General features: G+C 48.9%; 2 protein-coding genes across 2 annotated transcripts; both read right to left on the reverse strand.

The window, feature by feature from the left end:
- Window positions 1-282: 282 nt before the first annotated feature.
- Window positions 283-1,678, reverse strand: LOC149360352 (uncharacterized). The gene is made up of 3 exons (XM_089567842.1): window positions 1,141-1,678; window positions 697-836; window positions 283-399 (listed from the first exon to the last, which is right to left on the reverse strand). Exons 1-3 carry the CDS (start codon window positions 1,676-1,678, stop codon window positions 283-285), a joined length of 795 nt encoding a protein of 264 aa, XP_089423968.1.
- A 312-nt stretch (window positions 1,679-1,990) lies between these two features.
- On the reverse strand, window positions 1,991-22,561 carry LOC149360353 (uncharacterized). Its single transcript, XM_089567843.1, has 5 exons — window positions 22,024-22,561; window positions 21,547-21,704; window positions 20,192-20,297; window positions 4,043-5,854; window positions 1,991-2,430 (listed from the first exon to the last, which is right to left on the reverse strand). The coding sequence occupies exons 1-5, from the start codon at window positions 22,559-22,561 to the stop codon at window positions 1,991-1,993; spliced, it is 3,054 nt and encodes a 1,017-aa protein (XP_089423969.1).
- Between the last annotated feature and the right edge of the window lie 374 nt (window positions 22,562-22,935).

Here is a 22,935-nt window from a genome sequence, read left to right on the forward strand (position 1 = left end):
TTTCTGCAAACACTCTCCAGCGTCCTAGACAAAGAGAACTACATATGCGTTGGCAGGAAGTTCTGCTTCTGGCTGCACTGCTAGACGGACGCAGAAATGGCTCGCTCCGAGCAAGGTATCGTAACGGCCTTTGTTGGCCACGATGAATCGGTTTCTGGACCACCTTCTGGTTATCGCTTTCTGCTACCGTCACTGCCGGCTGACGAAGGTATGCGTCTGTGTGTTTTCTTGCATGGCGATACCTCGAAGCGTCCGTATCGAATAGAGGACTTTCATCAACCATTAGAAGATGCCTGCGTCCTTAAGGATATCAGCGGCATTGGTGCTTACCAGATGAGCCATCTCTGGCTCGTGAGGTTCCGCACCCAGGAAGCGAACACTGTACTTGCGGCCGGGGGCCTGAGTGTGAAAGGTGGCTATTGTGGCATTATTGGCCCCTGTCGAAAGTAGATCAAGGCGAAGATTCACTGGGTGCCATTTCACATACCCAGTGAGACCCTTCGGAAGGCCCTGAGCGAGTTTGGAGAACTGATGGAAATTCGGCATGAGGAATGGAATGTTCCAGTATTTGAAACGGCTGTGTCAACAACACGTGTCGCTCGAATGGTGCTTAAAAAGGGAGTCAGGCGGAGGAGCTACCGCATCTTTTCGAATTCTACGGGGGCCTCGTCCTTGTGGTTGTGCCTGGTAGGGCACCTGTTTGTCTCCGGTGTCGCAGTCGCGGGCATATCCGCCACGACATTTTAACGGAGTCGGGCTTCGACACTTCTTCATGCGGCTCCCGTGGCTTTCCTCGCGCATTGGCGGCTGTATGATCCCAGAAATTTTTTTTCCCCCTTGAGAATTGAAAATCGATTGTTTGCGACACAGCCGGGCAATAAAAATAGACGAGTGAATGCAGGCGATTGCATTCACAGCAACGAGATAGCGGCTAATGATAGAAGGTTGAGCCACGTCCTAATGATGGCGTTCGGCGGCTCCACGATTTGTGGCAATCTCCATTGGCGTAAGGCCACAGTGCGATGTTTTCGTTCGTGCTTCATCGGTAAAAAAATATTTCCCTGCTGACTAAACTGGTTTTAGAGTCATTCCGAGCGGATAAATGCTATCTAACAAAAAGACTTCGCACGTCCCTCTCACCTAGCGGGAGGCTGACGGGAAGCGTGCAATAGAGCAGAGCCCCTGGCGAGTGCTTCTCGTCAGTGTTCGGCGCAGCGCTGCCTGGTGGCTGGCAGTCTCTGGCAGTTTCCCTGCAACAGGTGTCCCGGCTGCCATGTCGTTGATTGATTTCGGTGTGGGCGTTCGGCGAAGAGCTCTTCGCTTCGCTCGTTGTTGGCGCAAGAACTGCACCCCGGTGGTCGTCTCTGGGTGGTTCGGTATCTGCGGCGTTCGGCATTGCGGGGCTTCCCTTCCTATCCTGGTCATCAGCCGCATGCGAAACGTTGTTTGCTTGTTTCGCCGTGGACGAAGCACCGGCGGGTGGCTGGTCGTCTCTGGGAGCTCCCACACGGTCATCATCTTTGCTGCGGCGCCTTTCCTTCTTTCTTTGGGAGCCCGCATCCGACGAAGACTTGCGGTGTGGCTTTTTCTTCTTGGCGGGGGCCGAGGATTCCCTGAACTTCCTCTCCCTTTCGTGGACATTTTTCCGGGACAGCTTTGCTTCTCGACCGCTCGCCATTGCATTTTTTCTTCTTCTGCGCGTGGTGTGCGGAACTTCTTTCTCTTTCCTTTCCTTGGCTTTCCAAGGTACACGCTTGCAAATCGGGATTATATTTGTTTTCGTCCTCGCATAGAAAAGGGGCACACACTCAGCAGTGTGAGTCTCGTATCGCGAAGTCTGCGCGGAACGAACGCCCATCATTTTTCGTCATATCGATGCGAGCGGGTGCATCTAAATATAACACCATGCATGCCGCGTAATTTCGTCGCCGGCAACCCGGTGGGCATATGCGTGATCTCGCTAAATAACAAGCCGAACGAACAGCGCACTTCATGGGCCCGGAGGCGTGGGCCGGTCGCCGGCGAGGCGCTCGACCGAGCCTTGGGAGCGGCGATCTAGCAGACGTTGCAGCGGAGGTATACCAAAGGCTGCGTAGAATATGCTACTGGTGGTAGTGGTGCCGGTGACCGCAGCTTCGTCGCTAGCATTACTTTGAGCGGTGCGCGTGGAAGTTTCCCTGGACGCGGGAGGGCGGGACACATCGACGCGCTTCCACACATTAAATTGCGGTGGTGCGGACACTCTCCGGCTTGTGGAGGTTCTCAAGTAATACGTCGGGTAAGCGGCGTCCGCTGGCCGAGAGTTGGACGAGGGGGATTTGTAGACAGGTCGGCCAGTTGGCCGGATGTACCGGCAATCTGGGCATGTAACTGGTAGCGGGGCCACTGTAGGTCGAACTCTGAGGGAAGATTGGACGGCGGGTTGAGAGACTGCGCCGTGAGAAACCGGAAGACCGGAGGCGTCCATGACGGAGTGCCCAATATCTGCGAGCTTGTCCTAATACAAACCGTAGGCGGGCACGAATGGCTTGAAGAAAGACTATGACACGAGTCTAAAGAAGAGCCTGGAGGCTGCCAGGAAGCTGCCCCGTTCCGCTACGATCCGTTAGGGTCGCCCAGGGTTGTTAAGGCTTAATACACACACATGCGCGCACGTACGTGTAAACACACGCGAACACAGAGCACAGCTTTTTGACAGGAGGCAGCCCACGATGAGTCGTCTTCACAGATGATGTTCGCGATATAAAGATCGCGCAGCAGCGAGAGCGCGTGTCCGTGAGATTTGCTTCCGGTGTCTGCTCACGCCGAATCTTTTCAATGAACAGCAGCCCAGTTTGTCCGCTCAGTTTTAGCCAACATTATTCTGAAGTAAATTCACACCAAGAACAAAGCATTCACGAAGGCTGTGCCAGAGTTTAAATGCGCAAAAATAAGGTTGAAAAAAAAATCTGGTCATTCACGAGAACTGCACTGCGTAATGTTGCAACTTGCCCTATCCCTAGTACTTCTCAACGTCTTGTATCGGTTGCGTAGCTAATTTCTGTCAATTTCTCCGTCTCATGAATAGCTTAACCATATGCTGAACTATTGTAGAGGTGAGTTTGTTAAGTTCGATCTAAAGTTCTGTGAAATCCCAAGTGTTTTTGGCATTGCTTTTTTTATTGGCAGATAACTTAAGTCATTGCCTTCAGCAGCGAGGTTCTCAAGGACGTACCAGAGATGCCTGCCGCTGGAGTGAAAGGCGGAATCAAAGATCGCAAACTGGGCATCATTTTTTTCTTTTAAGAGAAAGTTGCAACCTTCTGTTTAAGGAAGCCACGTTATTGATTCTTGGCTTAGCAATGAATGTGCTGTAGCGAACCGAGATATTCTTTCCTTGATGGCATTCCAAATAGTCAATTAGCGCCTACATAACAAATGATTCATTTGTACCACGGAACTATCGTACATCTCAAAGTTGGCGCTACAATAGTGGCCACAGGACCTAACGCAGGCCACTTTCGCCGGCTGCAGGAGTTCATTGTATCCAACACGAGTACAGGTTTCATTGATACTGCAGCATAGTTTTCTAACATAACCTAAACTTATAACCTATGTGGCCGTTATAATAGTAAGAGCGTTTACCGTCGCACTATGATTCAACCAAAAATAATAAAAGGCTGTAAAGGTCACACACATTCTAACCTAGTGCGCTATAAACCGCATGGTGCCTCTTAAAAATTGGCAAGAATATCTGAGAGACAAGAGAAAGTCAGGTTTGAGTACAATAGTTAGGGCGAGACTAAAACTCCACACTTTTGTCTTTGCAGAAGTTCGTCGACAGTCTATGCAAGGTACACACAAGTGGTATCTGCACCGCCTTTATACGATTCGCACCCAAATGCGTCAAAAAACTGTGGTGAGTTGGCGATGGGCACAATGCAGTCGAGTCGAGACTCGTCGGTGTTGTTGCGCCAGCTCCCGCCGCAAGTCAATAGGCAAAATCTTCTGAACAGAACTTGCTGAGCGCTCTGCCAGACGTCGCGAAAATTGTTCGCCTCACTTTGCTCTTCGTAGTGTTCCCTGACCGCACGGTACACGACCAAAAGAGAGTACGTCCACATGAAAATGTGCAGAGCTCGGCTTTTTGGGAGTTGGCTGAAGTCGGCTGCCTCACTCATGAGCTCGGAGTGCACCATGCAGTGCGAGAAAAACCCCGCGTAGTAGCGGTACCAGTCTTCGTAACTGCTCTCGGGCGGCTCTCCGGCGCGGAACACTTGCGTTGCGAGGAGGACGCCAACCACGCCCATGTCGAACTCAAGGGGAACCTTGCTCGAGTAGAGCACGGGCGGCCGTCGCAGTGCTGCCGGTAGGAAAATGGTGTTCAGCATTCGCGAGTACGTGACGTCATTTGAGAGGTGATGGCGGCCGAAGATGGCCTCCTCCGCCGACGGTGGATCCGCGAGACGCCGTAGCGCTTCTCGTGTCTTCAGTTCCGCGTGCAACTTGGGCAGGGCTGCCGAGGAGTTGAACATCACGCTGGGGTGCCAGACAGATGCGTTGGGTGACGTGCTCATTGTGGTGTTGTGGGCGTGGAGGACAACGTCCTTTACATACGAGACTACCAAATTCTCGTCGTCTTCGTTCATGCCCGTCTTGAGTATGTGCTTTGCGAATACCTTGCGCACCTTTAAAAAAATCGCGTCTGCTCTTGATGGGTCCGACGTCAACGGTGTCGCCAGGTTATTCAACACGGTTGCCCAAACCGGCGGAAGAATCTCTTCCGCCAGTCGGAGGCACGTCATTGTCATGTGGCCGAGCGGAATTCGGTAGAAACGCCCTACGTCGATTGCGATCTGGATTAGGATGTAACTGAGACCCAAGGCGTGGTTTTTCCGGAATCCGTCTACGACCAATTTAACGACGTCTATTTCAGTAGCAAGTACGTTGGAAGTGTTTTTCAGCTTCACATTGGGTGGTAGGAGGTTGCTGACAAAGGTAAACCAGTCGTCTCCACCGATGTGGTCCATGAATATTGTTTTGCTAATGCCGCTCATTTCCGCCTCCTCGGATGGTCTCGTTTGAGGCAAAAGGATCTCGTCGAATTTCAGAATAGGTGAAACCGCAGTGATGGCGTTCTCCACTGAAACATTCGAAAGCCCGGCAAAAGTGTATTCGACGAGCTGACTCAAGAATTCTGGTAGCCAGGTGGTGTCGGCTGGTGCGCCCATTTTCTCTCTCAGGGATTTTCCACGGGACACATACAGGCACAGTTCACCGCGGTGGGAGACGACGCTGATGCTGTACAGGGTGGTGATTCCACTGAGGAGCGACAAACGGACAACATGGCGGAGGGCGGATGCGGTGTCCTTTGACGTCAGGATGGTGGTGTGGTTCGCGACGACGTCTCTGATGCCTGCGTGACCGAGCTGTTGGGGATAGGTGCCGAATGCGTAGCATGATGTGAATGCGGCTGCCAGCTGATCCAGGACAGGATATCGGCTTTCAGTTCTCTTTCGGCCAAGAAGACGCCGTTGCAGGGAATTCAGCATGTCGTCTCGAGCCCTTTCTATGATATCGCTGTTTCCGAAGGCGCTGTCATCCAGTCTGCCGCACACGTGTTGATGGAAGTTGTCACATGGATTGATGTCCATGTTCATGAGCAATAAGAGCTCTTCGGCGGCCAGTTTGCACTCGACATTATCACAATATTTCAGGACTGTATTTCCGTATGGCCACATGGCCCACATCAGTAAAACCCCGGTAGCTGCCAGTGCTGTCGTCACGCATCCCACGATGAACACCCTCCGCATGCCTCCGCTTTTCTCGGTTGTGGAAGTCCTGGGGGTGATCTGCAGTTGAGTTGTCGAACCAACTGCAAAGAGAGGTGTGCTCCAGTCAGTCATAGTGAATGTAATAGGCGGATCGGTCGGAAAGAGAAACAATCTTTCACTCCGCTTCTTATTAGGGTGTAAAATATTTATTTGACAATGCGCGACTTCACTTCTTACCTCGGCAAAGCACTGACTTGGAATTATTTTCTTAGAGCACATGGTGAGCGTAATGGTAGGTCTTTATTTTTAGAATACTGTGCGGGGTTCGAAATTTACATTTTTTTTTTCGTTCAGGTGTTTACAAACCTATGTCACATCGATATTATAACGTTGTAAGGAAGAAGTAAGTAAAACTATTGTTGGCAACAGCCAAAATATTCCTAACAGAAAAGTTAGCCATTGCGACTTGGTCCGCTTTATATATTGTGTTCATCAAGAACATAGCTGTTTGGCTGTCGAGAAAAATCTGTAATGAGAACTTTTAAAATGAACTTCATATTCGTAAATTCGAAGACGCTTGCTGTCCTCACTGATGACCAGCGACAATATGCAGGTTTGAGAAAAAAAGATAAGAATATCGAAATTTTCGAATACTAATCAAGTAAGCTTATGAAAAAGAAAACTGTTCAAATATAAAATCGACTTCTGAAAGTCTCTCTGTTAACTGTGAAAAATAATTATTAGATATATATAGCCATGCTTATGTTACTGGCCGCAGTTTTTTTCATACAGTGCACGATGTGTCTGCAACTGAAGTTTAACGAAAGTAGGCCATACTCAACAGCAAACGTTCGACAGAGGTCTGTTTGGTTGGGTAAGCAAAATTTATTTCAATTAGATAACAGGGCAGCCAAATTAAGTTAGCAAGACGTTTCCGAACCTCCTCGATTCCTTCATCCCGTGTGTCTTCAGGTTAAATTTTCCCGCGTCTGCTGAATGTGCCATGACTAGTTGTTGCTACCTTTGCGGGTGTGGCGCGGTCTCCAGCATAATGGTTCCGTCACTTAGTCGTGCGGTCACATGCATCGCAGTTCTCAACCACTGCAGTTCAATCCTTGTTCATTTCTCTTACATTAGCTTCGTGCTGCTTCATTTCTTGGGGGGGGGGGGGGATCTTTGTTTTCTCAACGTACGACGCCGAGCACTCCGAGCAGGGGATTTTGTATGCCACGCCTTGGGCCTTATATTTATGACGACAAGATCGCCCAGGACGCCGCTCAGCTGCTCCTTAAACACCTGCCTATGCCACGCCTTGGGCCTTCTATTTATGACGACAAGATCGCCCAGGACGCCGCTCAGCTGCTCCTTAAACCCCTGTCTATGCCACGCCTTGGGCCTTCTATTTATGACGACAAGATCGCCCAGGACGCCGTTCAGCTGCTCCTTAAACACCTGCCTATGCCACGCCTTGGGCCTTCTATTTATGACGACAAGATCGCCCAGGACGCCGCTCAGCTCCTCCTTAAACACCGGCCTCTGCCTCTACGGTCACAGCAAAGGGCGGCTCACCGCTCTGAGATCATGCTGAATAATGGTGGCCTCCGATCACCACTAAGAAAGGCACTCAGTGATAGAGGAGTACAAATCAAGGTGACGGGTAAATCCGCACCTATCTAGCACCAGCAGGTATGAGTGGCTATCATTTTTCCTGCGTTAGTATTGCAGCCCTCCTTCGGTGAGAAAGGGCGTGTATGTTATGTGTTTTAGCTTTTAGGTTTCATGGGGCTTAAGAGTCTCAAAGCGACTCCGAATACGAATGACGCTGTAGTGGAGGGCTCCAGATAATCCCGACCAGCTGACAAGGACATCGCACAGTACACGGGTCTCTAGCATTTCGCTTCCATCTAAATCTGACCGCCGCGGCCGCGATCGGACCCACATCTTTCTGGTCAGCTGCCGAGCACCGTAACCACGGGGCACTGAGTCATCGCGCTGTCTTGGTGGGCGTGTGTAAGGGAGCGTGTGTGAGCCTGTGTGTGTGTTGGTGAGTTAGTGAGTTTTAGTGTGGCATGAGTTAGTGTGAAATTCAATGTGCGTACATGTGAGTGAGTGGAGGATTTAGTGTGTTAGCTTTGTATGTTGTGTTGGGTTTAGTGGCACATAAGCATCCAAGGCTATCATGCGCCAAACACAAGGTATAGAGAATTTTGTGCAGGATTTTATATATAAAGTGTCAAACAACGGTCCTGTAAAGGACCCAAAAGATTATTTCTTACAACCAAGTGATAATGAAGTGCAAGAATTTTATAAATGGTTTATAGTAAAAGCTTTAAAGAAGGTCAGGTAACCTCAGGGGCCATTCCTGGCTGGGAGAGTATCTCGAGGCTCCCAACCAATGAAACAGATACCCCAGCCTTCTTCTAAAGAATGAGAAAGTGGCTAAGATGTATCAAAGACAAGTGAGGCGCTGGGTTAGAACTTGCAGTTTATCAAGAAAACCAGCTTCTCTTAAAAAGCTAAAAGCGTGAGACATGTCAGCAATTGCATCATTACCTAAGTGCAGCAATGGATGGAAGAGGATGTGCTCATTAAAAAATGAGCGAAGAGCTTTTTTCTTAGTTTTTCGAGTTTTGAGCATGGCAGTAAAACATTATTTAGTGTGAACTCGTCTCCATACCTTTCACGAAGAGGTTTGTCTTGATTCGTCAGTAGGAAGTTATGTGCCAGGTGTGCGTGTGCTGTACGGAGACGACATAAAATTACTTGTACAAAATATTCCTTGTGCGCACAGTTCTTCCATTCCGAGAGGAGAGACTTTATAAAATTTAGCTTGTATTTATTTCATTATCTCAAGTTGTCTGCAATTTAGGCTTCAACTTACTGTGTATTAATTTCATGCAGTCTCCATGGGGCATGCTGACTTTCTTCATTTCGTGACTGCGGGCTTCTGCAGAATATAAGTTGGTTTTTTGATTCCTATATGTTCTAACATGGCTAGGCACCCAGCACAATTTTATGACATGTCCCCTTGTTACAATTTTTCCTATGTTCAGTATTCAGGGAAGAATTGCATTGCCAGAATGTAGTGCTGTGAGCGGGCTAAGTGAATCCGGCTATATTATGCTGTTTTCATAGCCATCATTTATTATTTTGCGTACAGCTACAGAGACAGCACAACATTCGGCAGAAGAAGTGGAACGCGCAGTTTGCTAGCCTCACTATTTTTTTCCAGTTTCCTTTTACAACCGCGCTTCCGAGATATGCTGCTGTTTTTGAGCCGTCAGTGCAAAATTCTTTGTGGATTACAAGTTCTTGTAATGCCCGGTATTCCTGTAATATGTGCTCTTGTTCTTATTTTCGGAAGTGTGTTATCGTGAAGTCACACACAGTGGGAAGGCTGTACCATGGGGGCACTGGGTCTTGCCTTGAGGCCGCATCAGGAAGGGTATACAGTATTTACAAGTTTTGGCAAATATCGTCGAAGCGGAGAAGCAGAGGACTGATTGACTGGGCTTTGTTGTTGAACAGTGTTCTGTAGCTGCACTTCGTAACTGTGGAATAACAGAGGTGTTTCGGGAATGAATGGATTTTCAGGACATATGTGTATGTGAGCATAGTTCTGTCTGCAAGGGAGGGTTCATTGATTTCGACATAGAGACTGTTTATGGGGGATGTTCTGTATGCGCCAGTTGGAACACGTAAACCAAGGTTAAGCACTTGGCCCAGTCGCTTTAGAAATGATGGCCTCGCAGACCCATACACAACTCATCCATGGTTTAGGGTACAGCGTACTAGAGATCGATATATTTGTAAAAGACATGTCTGTCTGGTCCCCAGCGTTTTCGTAACAGTACTTACAGTACGTGCAGGGATTGGGAAGCATTCTTTATGACGATGTTTATCTGTGGCAGGAATGTAAGTTTTTTTGTCAAATGTTATACCCAAAAATTTATGTTCTCGTTTAACTGAAAGTACAATTTCAGTTAAGCGCAGGGCGGCAGGGTGGTAAACCTCTTTTGAGCCAGAAAAGAACAGCAACTATTTTTTATGGGGAGAACTTAAACCCATTTCTGTCTGCTCACACTACAGATCTGTTCGTCAGTTGTATCTGTCGCTCACAGGTTGACAGGCTGGAGGACGTGCGTGCTATTTGAAGGTCATCGACGCATATGGAACACATAACTTACTTCAGAATTATAATAGCTACGGAATTATTTTTCACTACAAACAGAGTAGTACTTGAAATACACCCCTGCAGTACCCTTTCTCCCGAACGAATTTGTTAGAAAGGGTGCAACCTAGGCGTACATGAAATGAATGGTCAGACAGAATATCTTTCAAGCAGTTCAGCATCCTTTCACGGGTCACGGATACCTAGGTCTGCTAGGCCGAGAAGAATCCCAAACCTCCAGGTGGTATTGTAAGCCTTGTCCACATAAAAAAAACTGGCATACAGTGTTGTTTATGTATGAATGCTTCTCTGAGTGCATTTTAAAGGCGGACAAGATGTTCAGCTTTTGAACAAGGTTTTTTTTAAGTCAACACTGGTGGGTGTCGGGAAGTTCTAGATCCAAGAACAAACATCAGCCGAATGTTCACAACGCTTTTAAACGATTTAGCCAGAAAGCTTATAAGGGCTATAGGCGTACAGCTACTAGGAGACGTTGGTGGCTTTCCTGTTTCCAGGAATGGCACTATTAAGGCTTTTTGCCACTCATTAAATATTTTCCCTTGTATGAATATCGTGTTAAAAAGCTCAGAAGTGTCTCTACAGCAAGCTAGGAAAGATGGGTAAGCTTTCATGTGTATTTGGTCGGGTCCTGGAGCGGTTTTGTTGCCGGCAGGCAGTACAGTATTGGTTTCTTCGACTGCAATAAGACTATTGAATTTTTCATTTGCACCTCCAATTGTCGGAAGTGTGTTTTTCGTCTGTTTTTGTATTTTAAAAATTACTGGCTATAGTGCGAAGAGCATGAAACCGCAGTGACTTGGTCCCCCAATACGTTAACCTGTTCCTCTATACTTGTTTGTGTACCAGGTGATGTTAAAAGAGGATTTCTGAAAGGTGACTAGCTGGCATTTATTTTTCGAACTCGCTGCCGCATTTTTTCTGGTGTTGTTGAGCTGTGTATAGGAGACACATAAGCTTTCCAACATGTTTTCTCGGCATTGCGCCGAAATATACCATGCTTGTGCTCACGCCTTTTTGAAAAGGATAAGGTTCTCGCGCGTCGGGTACCTGCGAAAGATTCCCCAAGCTTTATTTTGTCGTTTTTTTTCATCCTTGCATTCACGTGCGTACCACACATTGTGGTTCAGACGGACCACTCCTGCTGACAGGTTTGAGGGAGTAAGAATGCATATTGTGAACGTTTTATTTATTTTGTCTATGCTCAGATTTTCAAAAACAGTATTATCTGAACTGTAGTTGTCTGAAATGTAGCTTCCAACACCATGGTTTTGGCGGAATGACTGCTGGCGACGATGGTAGGCTTATCATGACGGGGTGATGATCGCTTCCATAAGGATCGCCTAAAATGTCCCATTTAAAGTTGTTAAAAATAGACGGTGAACTACAAGACAAATCTAAACAGCTCCTTTTCCCCCGAGGTTAGAGAGCATCAATAAGCGGGTTTATCAGATCTCAGCAACCAACCATTACTAGATGGAATAAAATCCTCTATTATCAGACTTCTGGTATCTGTTTTCTTACTTCCTCAAATAGAGGAATGTGCATAGCCTGCTAGCCTGCGGTGGAGAACAGTACAATTTTCAAGCACATTTGTATGCTGGGGCCTATGTTTGTTTCTTGCGTGCAAACAGCGACAGGAGACAGAGAAGCAAAGATTTCTTTTATGTCACTTAACTTGCCGAAAATTTCCCTGCAGTTCCAATGTACTATGAAAGCCATTTTAGTTTATGCGTGAAAAGTGGAACAAGATTAGGTTTTTGTTGTCTCCATGACTAGGAGCCTTTTTTTAACTATCCAAGGAGTACCGCCGCCCGTCCAATGTGAACGGCACAGGGCTGCCTTGGGTCATGTCCATCGCCTCCGCAGAGGCGCTGGACGACCGTGCAGCAGACACGTGGACGTACGAGTAAGACCTCGACCTGTGGGAAGAGGTCTTGAGGCCGGCTGATAGGTGGGTCTGCGCAGCCTGCTTTGGAGTTGGCAGAGCAGTGTTGGCTCCTCCAACCATAGGCGCAGACGATCCTGCCACAGGCTCACTGGGTGTGGCATGGACAGGTGCCGAAGCACACGCACCACATCGGCGAAATTTGTTTTTGCAGCGAAAGAGAATGTTCCAGTGGTGTGTGCAAGTCGCATACGCGCTTGTATGTAGTGGATGTTTCCCTTTGTTTTTGATACTGATGATTTCGTTTTCAGTCTACCATTTTGAAGAAGACCTTGAGTAGGCGGGGTGCCCCTTTCACAGTTTGCGCAGTGCAGTAGAGCTTGACAGTTCTCGGAAGGATGTACTTTTGACGCATATTTGGCGCATGTTTTTTGGCCGCGGACATTGTGAGCCATGGCCATACTTCTGACAGATCAAACATCAACGCGGGTTTGGAATATAAAGGCGGATATTTATCTTAAGGTATCCTACTTCAACTAAATCTGGAAGTGTGCTGTAGTTAAACGTGAGGACTAGGTGCCTTGTACAGATTTCTTCACTTTCTTCGCGGATCTTAGTTCTGTGGACATCGGTGACACCCCGGTCACTTCCTTCTTTGTCAGGTGTATAAAATCGTTTTCTGAGATCACACCGAACAGGGTGTTCAATGACCTTTGAGCAGTTACTGTGACAGGGATGTCCGCTATGGATGTTATATTTGGGAGCTTTGCGTGCTGAGAATTTTCTTGAGTTCGATCAAGAGGTTTCCACCTGCCATTTTGGTGATCTTATACTCTGAGGTTAGGGCTTCTGTAAGACATTTTGCTACTAGAAATATAGATAACATCCTTGATGGTTTGCTTAGACTTCGCTGGGAACGAGGTGGAATCTGGGGAAGGCTTTTTTATTTTTTCTGAAGGGCGATCATTTGGTGGAGAAAGGGGAAGCCATAAAAATAATTGTCTTTCGGCCGCGGAGCCAGCCGCCCACCATGGAGCCCAAGAAGGGGGACAGAAACTTGCAAGTAAGCCCCGCCCTGGCAAGCTGTACACCGAAACTATAACCCAATACGAAGTAACATAGGGAAGTTACTCACACAGGGCTAACTCTCGCCGCCTGGAAAAAGGAAAAGGGCATTAAGAGAGGAAAGACAGGAGAGGTGGGAGAAGAAGATAGGAAAGTGTAAAATGGAAGAGAGGATAGGAAAAGGCGACTGCCGATTTCCCCCGGTTGGGTCTGGCCGGAGCTGGCGCAAAAGTGGTGTGTTGCCTCCGCCGAGGGGCCTTGAAGGTCCGAACTCTCGGCATCGGCTCAACCTCTAGGATCCCCTTTTCCCCGGACGCGGCGATGCCACGCACGGCTAAGCGCGGGTGCTAGGTCCGTGGTGACGCACTGCTCACCATCATCCCCCTGCGGGGATGTCCCTGCGGATTCTGAGGAACCCGTGGTGTCGCAACTCACCAACGTCGGCACGCTGCACACAGTGGCGGTCCCAGACATTGTTTCTAGGGGGGCGGGTGGGGGGGCGGGGCGAACAGTTTTCCGTATACCAAAAAAAAATAAAAATAGGAACGATTTTTATTGCGAAAGCAATTCTAGGCTATATCAATGGGGTCGTGTCTGCAAAACGTGTCCGCACCAGTTGTGACGTTAAGAGGTAGCATCAAACTAGTGGCTGTAATCGAAAGAGGATGATGTGAGGATGCTGCGCAAAAAAAAATTATGTCGATAGTATGATTAGTTAATTATTTAGAGCCAAATATCGAAAAAAAACGTCGAAATAGCGCGGACGTCGAGAAAGTGACTGGACAGGAAAACAGCCGTGGATGGCAAAGTACTGGAAATTAAATAAAAGAATGAAAGTTTGAAATGAGAGTGTATTTGATGAGTGACAATTAATCAAACAAAAAGTTTCATTGACAAATAATTAATTATCTGCAAAAACCATTGGACGGCTGAATAGGCTGAACGGGGATATAGTAAGCGGACCGGAAAGCAACCACGGCGCCAAATTTTAAAAACCAGAACGATTGCCTGGAATAAACGAAGGTATAATCTGAGTAAATAAATTTACCTTTAATTAAAGCACTAGATAATTGCGCTAATTCAGTAGATAAATTATTTAACAGACAAAAAATTGCCGATGATTACGTTACTTTCTAATGCGAAATTTGAGCGCAGCTCATCAGCTGTTCCAGCTTTTCGATGGATTGAGGCAAACATTTCAAGCAAGACCTCCATGTAGAATTCGAGACAATTTGTTATTTTTCACACATGTCCCTTCTTCAAGAAACACTCCACTAACAGTTCTCGATTATCATGAAGGAAGCTTTGTGGTCGGAGAAATAGATGGTAATATGCTCGACTTGCTGCACCGATGCCTGGTTCTCAAAGGTGTGTGCAAGTATTTCGCGAGGTTGTCAAAGCCGTGGGAGTCGTTACGAGTGAGAGGAACGGAATGTTTTCCCGAAAAAGTGGTAAAAAATCAGGGGGCACTTTGTTGACCTAAAGTGCGGTGAGGCGAAGGCAGCGTGGTGTTGCTGCTTGTGTCACTGATGTGTGGTTAAGCTTCGCCTCTAAGAGCGGAAAGCGACCGCGTCTTGCAACGCTGCCAGGGAGTCGATTGAACGCCATGACTCGTTCGGCTCTATGCCTTGCTCGTCGGTAAATTGGTTTTTGAGGAAAGGAAATGTATCTGTCTCTCATATCTCGGTGGACACCTAAACCTCGTCGCAACGGGAAGGGAGGAAGATGGGAATGAACGAAGACACCGTATTCACTAGACGCGCCTTTGTTCATTCCAAACCATTGAGCTGGCATGGCGGAGTGGTAGCGTGCTCGTCTCGCACTCCGGAGACCGGGGTTCGATTCCCGAGCTCGGCCAATTTTCTACTCGGTTTTATTTATCTATCTGGTAAGACTAGAAAGGTTAATTAGGCTAAATGGTTAATTAAGCAATCATCTAAACTCAGTCCCACTTACTTGGAGCATCACTATACGATCAAGTGGTTGCATTGGTTACTAGGAGGAGGAGGAGGTAAACTTCATTAACGAAGAGGTCTTAGGCGCGGATTGGGGTGATGTTCCCCTCCCCGCGGTGGGCTCCTCTTCTAGGCCGGACGCCAGGTGGCCGACCGACGATGCCGTTCGGCGACCTCTTCGGCTCGCTCTGTGACTCGAAGTTGAACCTCCGGGTCCGAGCTGAGCAGCGCGGCCTCCCACTGAGATTGGGTAGAGAGCTGCAGACTCTGCGGTGGCTTGTCTTGAGTACACGAGTATAGGATGTGCGGTGTGTCTGCCTTTTGGTGTCCACAGAGAGAACAGACGGGCCTGTACTGCTCCGGGAACCACATAGAGTACATGTATGGATTAAAGAAAGTGTCTGTTTGGAGCTGCCGCCAACTGACTTGTTGTGTTTTACTCAGAGATTTATGTGGATTGGTTACTGGCCAAAGTACAATTGGCCCCGTTTGAAATTCGCGCACTGTGACGTCACGACCGTTTCGACCAACTGAAAAGCGTGACATTTCTGTCGACAACTGCTGCTTACAACGATGAGGCATTAAAGGCTTCCGCCTTAAAAAATCCTGTTTGCCTTTATATGCACAAGTCCCCACCCACCCTAGCAGGTGGCAGTTAATTGTTGGATGGATGGATGGAAACACTTTATTACACACACAAAAAAAAAATCTTCCAGGGTGGTCCCCTACTGGTCCAGGAGTCCACGGGCTAGTGCTTCACGTAAAGCCCGATCCACTAGCCATTTCTGGCCGGCGGGCTGAGCGGTCCGTAAAGCAGCCTCCCAGGAAGAATGAGTGGGATTGGGGATGGGGGATACTGCCTTTGGGGAAGGACATTCCCAAAGGTAGTGGAAAAGTGTGGATTTGGGCACGCCACAGGTGTTACAATCATGAGGAAAGGTGGGATGAAAGCATGAGAGGCGGTGGGGTGAAATAAAGCAGCCTGTCTGTAATTGCCGCCATGTGGCGCTGGATAAGGGCGACAAGGTACTGTGGGGTGGTGGCAGTGTCATGCGGCTGAATTTGTAAAATGTGGTAATTTGGTGATATGTAGAGAGGACCGAAGGGGCTTCTTGCGCAGGGTTGGGTGCCTGATCCCCCGGGGTCCGGTAGGAGAGTTCTCGGGCCAGCGCATGAACGCGCTCATTACCGGGGATCGAGGCATGCCCAGGGACCCACGACAGAGTAACCGTTCGGTCGAGAGAGGTGGCCGTGGTAAGAAAACGGTGTGTTGCCGGAGTCGCCACGCCCTTTAGGTAGTGGCGGTACGCGGCCTGTGAATGTGTGCAAATTTCTGTTATGTTTTTGTAAATGATGGAGTGGGCCAGAGCAAGTGCGACGGCGGCTCCTTCCGCCTCTGCAGGTGAATTAGTTCGAATAGTGGCGGCGGCCCCCACTGTGCCGTCTTCATAGGCTGTGACTGCCGTGAAATATCCTGGTTTAGAATTTTGTGCCGCGTCGACATAAAGGATATCGGAGCGGTTGCTGTATGTTTTCGTGTAATAGCTCGCTCGTGCCTGCCGCCTACCGCGATGGAGACTAGCACTCATATTGCGCGGTAGGGGCTTCTGATATATGTGATCCTGCGTGCGCAGAGAAATCATGTAAGGTGTAGGACTTGTTGGGGTGGGAATTGGTGGATTGAGACGTAGCTGTCGCAGTAGGCATTGTCCTGTTTCCGTACGACTCAGGCGGACTAATTGGTTGGTGCGTTGAGCCTCTATTAATTCGATCACTGTATTGTGGGTACCAGTGGCCAGGAGACGTTTCGTGCTAACCGTCCGTGGAAGACGTAAGGCAGAGGTGACAGCCGTGCGTATTAGGATGTCTGCCTGTTGTCTTTGCCGCTGAGTGAGTATGTGGTATGGAAGGTGGTATGTAATGCGGCTAATGATTAGTGCATTTGTCATATTGAGGGTCTCGAGTTCAGACAGTTAATGGTTGATGGCAAGAGTTCGCTCACCATTGTCAGCGCTAACGCATGCAGCCCGCACATCTCTCTCTCTCTCTCTCACCACCCCACGAACCTACAAGCGCGATTCAGGCGTCCGCTGACCCAGGGAGCCAGTTATGCGCACTTCCTTTCCTTAAAATGATCGGAGTGTAAAACGTGGTCAGCGCCCGACCGCGGCGGCCGCGTTTCGATGGAGGCGAAACGCAAGAGGCGCCCGTGTGCTGTGCGATGTCAGTGCACGTTAAAGACCCCCAGGTGGACGAAATTATTCCGGAGACCTCCACTACGGCACCTCTTTCTCTCTTTCTTCTTTCCCTCCTACCTTCCTCCCTTCCCTTACGGCGCGGTTCAGGTGTCCGCCGATATATGTGAGACAGATACTGCGCCATTTCCTTTCCTCAAAAAACCAATTTACCAATTTATGCCAATGAACACAACGAACGCCGACGGCCTATGGCTTCAGCGCCGCGTTTCTGGCACAACGTTGTCAACTCCAACGCATGCAGCGCACATATGTCTCTACCGCCACATAGCTTGAAGCAGGGTGTCCACTGTTCTAAGAGGGCAGTTATGCGCCTTTCCTTTTCTTTCCAAGATCCCGCTCCGTTGGTTTCGCAGCTTAAAGCGCGACTAAGGTGTCCACTGCTGGTTAAAACAGACAATGGCGACGGCGACGCCGCAAAACGCAGAAACGGGCGCCTCAGAGCTGCGCTCTAAAAGGAAATGATAATAAATTGGTTTTCGAGGAAAGGAAACGGCACAGCGTCTCACATATCTTGGCGGACACCTTAATCGCGCCATAAGGGAAGGGGAGGGAGGAAGGTGGGAGTGAAAGAAGAGAGAAAAAAGATGCCCAGGATTAGCTTGGTTAAGCCAAGAATGCGTTGCATATTGCGCGCTCTTTTTGCGCGAGGTATTTGCTTGGCGGCACTCGATTTTCTCAGCAGCTTTTCCTCCGTGACGTATGGATGGATGGATGGATGGATAGGAGCGCCCCCTCTGAAACGGGGCGGTGGCAACCGCCACCATGCTCAGCCGTTGTTTTTTCTTTTTTTTCCTTTTTTCTCTTTTTTTTCTGTTTACTGTGTTTGCAATTATCACCAAGAATCGCCATCATCTTTACCTACGTTTTTTCCTCCGGTTGTCGTGACGTCACGTCACGTGGTTTGGTGGCTGCCCGGCCGCGCCCAAGGGCTGAACTGAGTGATTGCAATATGCTACGCATAAAAATTACGAGGAACTTTAGCGGCTTAAGTGGTGAAAGACGAAAGCCTGAGTGCTGCATTCTGCTACACGATTGTTCACTTCACATTCTGTTGGTGCATTAATTAACTGCCAATTGATGACGCTTAATATTTGCCTTTAGGAGTGGAACGCGACAGTGTGTTATAGCGCTGCCAGGGAGTCCACGGAACGCCACCACCCGTTCGGCGCGATGCGTTGCCCTTTGAACGCAACGCTTTTTGAACCGCACCGTACAGGAAGGGACGAAGTGGGAGTGAAAGAAGACAGAGGGGCCGTAATGAAGAAAACGAAAATTTTATTTGAGGAAAGGAAATTTCGCAGTACCTGTCTCACATACCTCGGTGGACACCGGTCGAAAATTGTATTTGAGGAAAGCAAATTGCGCAGTAACTGTCTCACATATTTCGGTGGACACCCGTCAAAATTTGCGCGCAGTGACGTCACGACCATTTTGACCAATCTGAAACGCGAACAAATTTTCTAACACGTTTTGGTCACGACAGTGTGAGCCCTTAAAGGCTTGCGCCTTAAGGAGGTGCCGTAGTGGAGGTCTCCGCAATAATTTCGACCACCAGGGGATCTATAACGTCCATTGACATCGCACAGTACACGGGCGCCTTTTGCGTTTCGCCACCATCGAAACGCGGCCACCGCGGTCTGGTTCGAACCCGGTTACTACGGCTCGGTAGACGAGCGCCTTAAGCACTCAGCCACCGCGGCGGAGAGGCAAAGATATAGATGGCAAACGAATAAATGGCAAACGATATAGATGTTATACCATAAGTCATGCTTTCAGTGTTGACGGTTAGGTGAGCAATATACATTTCGAATCTAGAAGAAAACAGGTCGTCGGCTGAGATATCCCGCCACGGTGTGTCCAGGAAGGTCAAAGCACCTACCCGGGCATTTCGCGAGTAGGATTAGCGGCCTTCATTAGTCAGTTCCGGGAAGTGGCTTTGCTCCGCCTTCAATCCCCTCCGACAAGGCGGCTCGTAGGCGCTTCTTGTTAAGCCAACATAAGGGGGCATCCCTTCGCTGGCGCCGCTGTGTCTCTGGTGGAACGAAGACATGAATGGGTGTCTCCTTGCAGCCCCGACGAGGTTGCTGGCAACCGCAACCGCAGGTGAGGAACTATCACCGCCGTCATCGCCACGTTGGCCCCGAGGCGATACAACGGTGGGGACACGACAGGACCACGATACCTCTCAATCACTACGAATTGTACTAGCTACCAACTAGTTGCAGGTAGAATTGTGTGAAGTAGGACAGCGGCTAACAGGGTGAACGTACAAAGTAGGAGTCTGCTTGACGCATCACAGACGAAAAATATTTCCAGTTCATCAAAAATCCCATCTCGCCCTATGAGAGCCCGAAAACGGACGTTCGGTCAGATGTGAAAAGATGTGCAGTGGCGGTCCCCCCCCCCCTTAGGACCACCACTGACTGCACATGCCTCTGCGGGAGTGCTTGTGTATGTGCGCGAATGATTGAGTGAATGTGCGTTATGTTGTATGTGTGAGCGAATGAGTGGGCGAGTGAGTGTGGGTGCGTGTTGGATTCTTGAATTCCAGAGAGGCCACTTGTACGAATGTATGTCTCCTTGAGGAATCTCTGCTCGGCACTCGCACATACCCATATGCGCCCACAATCCCTCTCCACCCTCCAGAATCGCGCACATACCAGGAGCTGGGAAACGAAAACGCTACGACGATATCAGTTTCAAAGACGCGACGAAACGGCCATAAATGCGATATGTGAAGTCCATACAACTGAATGACATTGGTCGCACCACATTTTATGAATACCTGCGCATTTTTTTTTTCAGCGCTCATAAACGAAAAGTCTGCCAACTTTGCCTCAGCATTATACATACAAATCCCCACCATCCTATTTTTCTTCGTCAAGGGTAGCGAGACGGACGCTTTAACCAGTCATCTTCACAGCGGGAGAGAATAATGACCAGAGCACTCGGACCACTCCCGCAGTCATTGTTTTTAGCAGATACGCTGTACAAGCAGCACTTATAGCAGTTAGGCAACTTACAGCGGACCGATGACTTCCATACGCTGTACAAGCAGCACTTATAGCAGTTAGGCAACTTACAGCGGACCGATGACTTCCTCGCGTCAGAAAATTGATTGCCCACTTCAGTTGTTGCGCCCGAGAGTTCCGACCTTTCGGCCCCATGTACAGTCGGTGGCATGTGTTCCTGCATTGAGAAATAACCACAATCGTTAACCGAATTTTTAAAACACCGAAAATACTGCAGCGCGGTATTCATCGTTGTCCCAGTGACCAAAATGGTATCTGTGTCCGCTGCTCCCAGGTTTTCACTTTTACCTGCTCGGGTATTCATCGCTGTCCGAGTGACCAAATGGTATCTGCATCTGTTGCTCCCAAAATTTCGCTTTGACCTGCTCATATGTCGTCAGATGACGTTAGAGAGATATGAAGCCTTTTATTTATGGACACATTTACACAGATGAGTGATTTCTGTGAACAATGAAAATTTCCTTATAAGAGCGCAGTTCATTAGCCGCCGTTCCTGCGTGCGTTGAGCTGCGTGCCTCGGCGTAACCGAGCGAATGAGGAGATCCGCGGATGAAAAGAGGGCGAAGACACAGCGTAGCGGAGGAGGAAAGAAGGCGATAGCGCGAGGGAACGAAGCGTAGTCGGAGTCTACGACGGCACGCGGCGTAACTAAGCGCAGCCGAAAAAGTGGCGACGTTACAAAACACAGGATTGATAGAGACGATGTGCTGTCATCAGAGTCGGGAAAGTAAAAAATGTTAACCACCGATACCGCTGCACCGACTACGATGTTATAGAATAGAATTAGAATAAATGCTTCCTCAATACTCGCGTGCAAGTTCTTTAGTGCCGGGAGGCAATTTTTTCCCCGTCTTCAGTTTCCTTCTGAACGCAGAAAAAGCTTATCTGCTCCACAAGTCAACGGAAGAGGTCAGGAATAAAAAGTATTTGGGTCTTCTACAAATTGACGCATGAATTTTGGCCTGAAACACAATAGCTGAAAATTCATATTTTAATTTATTTCACTCCTCTTTTGAACAAAATAACGAAACTTTGTGTCTCAATGTATGGAATGGTGAAAAACATTGATGTTTAAACATTGATGTTTTCTCCAGCTATTGTGCCTCCGTATAGCTTTAATGGTCGGCTAAAGTTGATGCGGACACGCTGTGGACAGCGAGAAGATTATCATTATCGCGCCACATGACGTATATGTAACTTTCATTCACCGAGCGGGAAGCGAATTGGCTCAGGAGAAAAAATACTGAGTGTTTCCGCGTATATCCACTGCTTTAAACACACACAAAGCCACACACACAGACACACACACACAGACACACACACGCGCGCGCGCGCGCGCGCACGCACGCACGCACACATACCCTCCCGACACACTCTTCGCGCTTCGCGACTTTGAGCTCCAGTACCATGGATATGCTCGATGCCTTCGGCGCGGTCCTTGTCGCAAGTGCAGCCTTTATCTTGTTGCTCCGATGCGGAGGAGTCGGGCTTCGGAACTTCTTGCGGCTTCCAAGGCTTTCCTTAGGCAGTGGCGGCTCGATGGTCCCAGAAGTTTTCTCACCCCCTGAACAATTGAAAATGAACAATGTGCGACACAGCCATGAAATAAAAATAGACTTTGACGTGCAAAAGACAATACTGTGCTGTACGTGCGGGTGCTTTTCAGAAAGCGGCTAAATATGAAAGGTTGACCGTAATCCTAAGGATGGCTTCTAGTGGCTCTTCGTGATTTGTGACAACCTTTACTGGCGTTGTCACAGTGGGACATTTTCATTCATACTTCACAAGCGGGAAAAGTATTTTCTTGCTGAGTGAATGCGTTTATCGGTCATTCCGAGCGGATAAATGCTGTCTAACAAAAAGACTTCGCACGTCGCTCTCACCTTGAGGGACGCTGACGGGAAGCGGGCAATAGAGCAGAGCCCCTGGTGGGTGCATCTCGCCCGAGTTCGCCGCTGCGTTGCCTGGTGGGTGGTTTGCTGTGGCAGTTTCCCTGCAACCGGTGTCCTGGCTGCCATGTCGTTGCTTGATTTCGGTGCGGGCGTTCGGCGAAGAGCTCTTCGCTTCGCTCGTTGTTGGCGCAAGAACTGTACCCCGGTGGTCGTCTCTGGGTGGTTCGGTATCTGCGGCGTTCGGGACTGCGGTGCTTCCCTTCTTATCCTGGCCATCAGCCGCATGCGGAAGGTTGTTTGCTTGGTTCGCGGTGGACGAAGCACCGGCGGGTGGCTGCTCGTCTCTGGGAGCTCCCACAGGGTCATCATCTTTGCTGCGGCGCCTTTCCTTCTTTCTTCGGGAGCGCGCACCCGACGAAGACTTGCCGTGGGTCTTTTTCTTCTTGGCGGGGGCCGAGGATTCCCGGGCCTTCCTGTCCTTTTCCTGGACCTTTTCTCGGGACAGCTTTTCTTCTGGACCGCTCGCCATTGCATTTTTTCTTCTTCTGCGCGCGGCCTGCAGAACTTCTTCACTTTCCCTGCACGGCCTTTCGAAAGCACGCGCTTTAAAATCGGGATTATATTTCTTTTCTTCCTCGCATAAAAAAGGCACCCACCTATTTTGGAAGATAACGCCTAGAGGGGGGATCGTGATTGTGGATAATGATTGGGGCCTCTCACTTGTAGGGCGATACCATGGCTCACGAACCACACTGAAGAGAGAGGTTCCTTCATTGCACCCTAATGCGATTTCTACGAGCTTTCGTTTTACCTCCGACTTCCGCTTCTTGCAAGGCACGTCGGCACTAGTCCGCCTCGTAGCAATGGCAACTAAACAGAGATCGTCAGCTAGGCAGGCTCGTT

The sequence above is a fragment of the Amblyomma mixtum genome, chromosome 2 (assembly GCF_055824585.1).
Source record: "Amblyomma mixtum isolate Tamu chromosome 2, ASM5582458v1, whole genome shotgun sequence".
NCBI lineage: Eukaryota > Metazoa > Arthropoda > Arachnida > Ixodida > Ixodidae > Amblyomma > Amblyomma mixtum.

Excerpts from the sequence above, each read along its gene's own strand:
- LOC149360352 (XM_089567842.1), bottom strand. The coding sequence starts at position 1,678 with ATGGCGAGCGGTCGAGAAGCAAAGCTGTCCCGGAAAAATGTCCACGAA. Across the intron at positions 837-1,140 it reads TCCCGTCAGCCTCCCGCTAG|GGGGAAAAAAAATTTCTGGG; the intron begins GTGAGAGGGACG and ends TCAATTCTCAAG. Across the intron at positions 400-696 it reads GCGACACCGGAGACAAACAG|GCCCCCGGCCGCAAGTACAG; the intron begins GTGCCCTACCAG and ends TTTCACACTCAG.
- LOC149360353 (XM_089567843.1), bottom strand. The coding sequence starts at position 22,561 with ATGGCGAGCGGTCCAGAAGAAAAGCTGTCCCGAGAAAAGGTCCAGGAA. Across the intron at positions 21,705-22,023 it reads TCCCGTCAGCGTCCCTCAAG|GGGGTGAGAAAACTTCTGGG; the intron begins GTGAGAGCGACG and ends TCAATTGTTCAG. Across the intron at positions 5,855-20,191 it reads GAGGAAGTCATCGGTCCGCT|TTGGTTCGACAACTCAACTG; the intron begins GTAAGTTGCCTA and ends CTCTCTTTGCAG.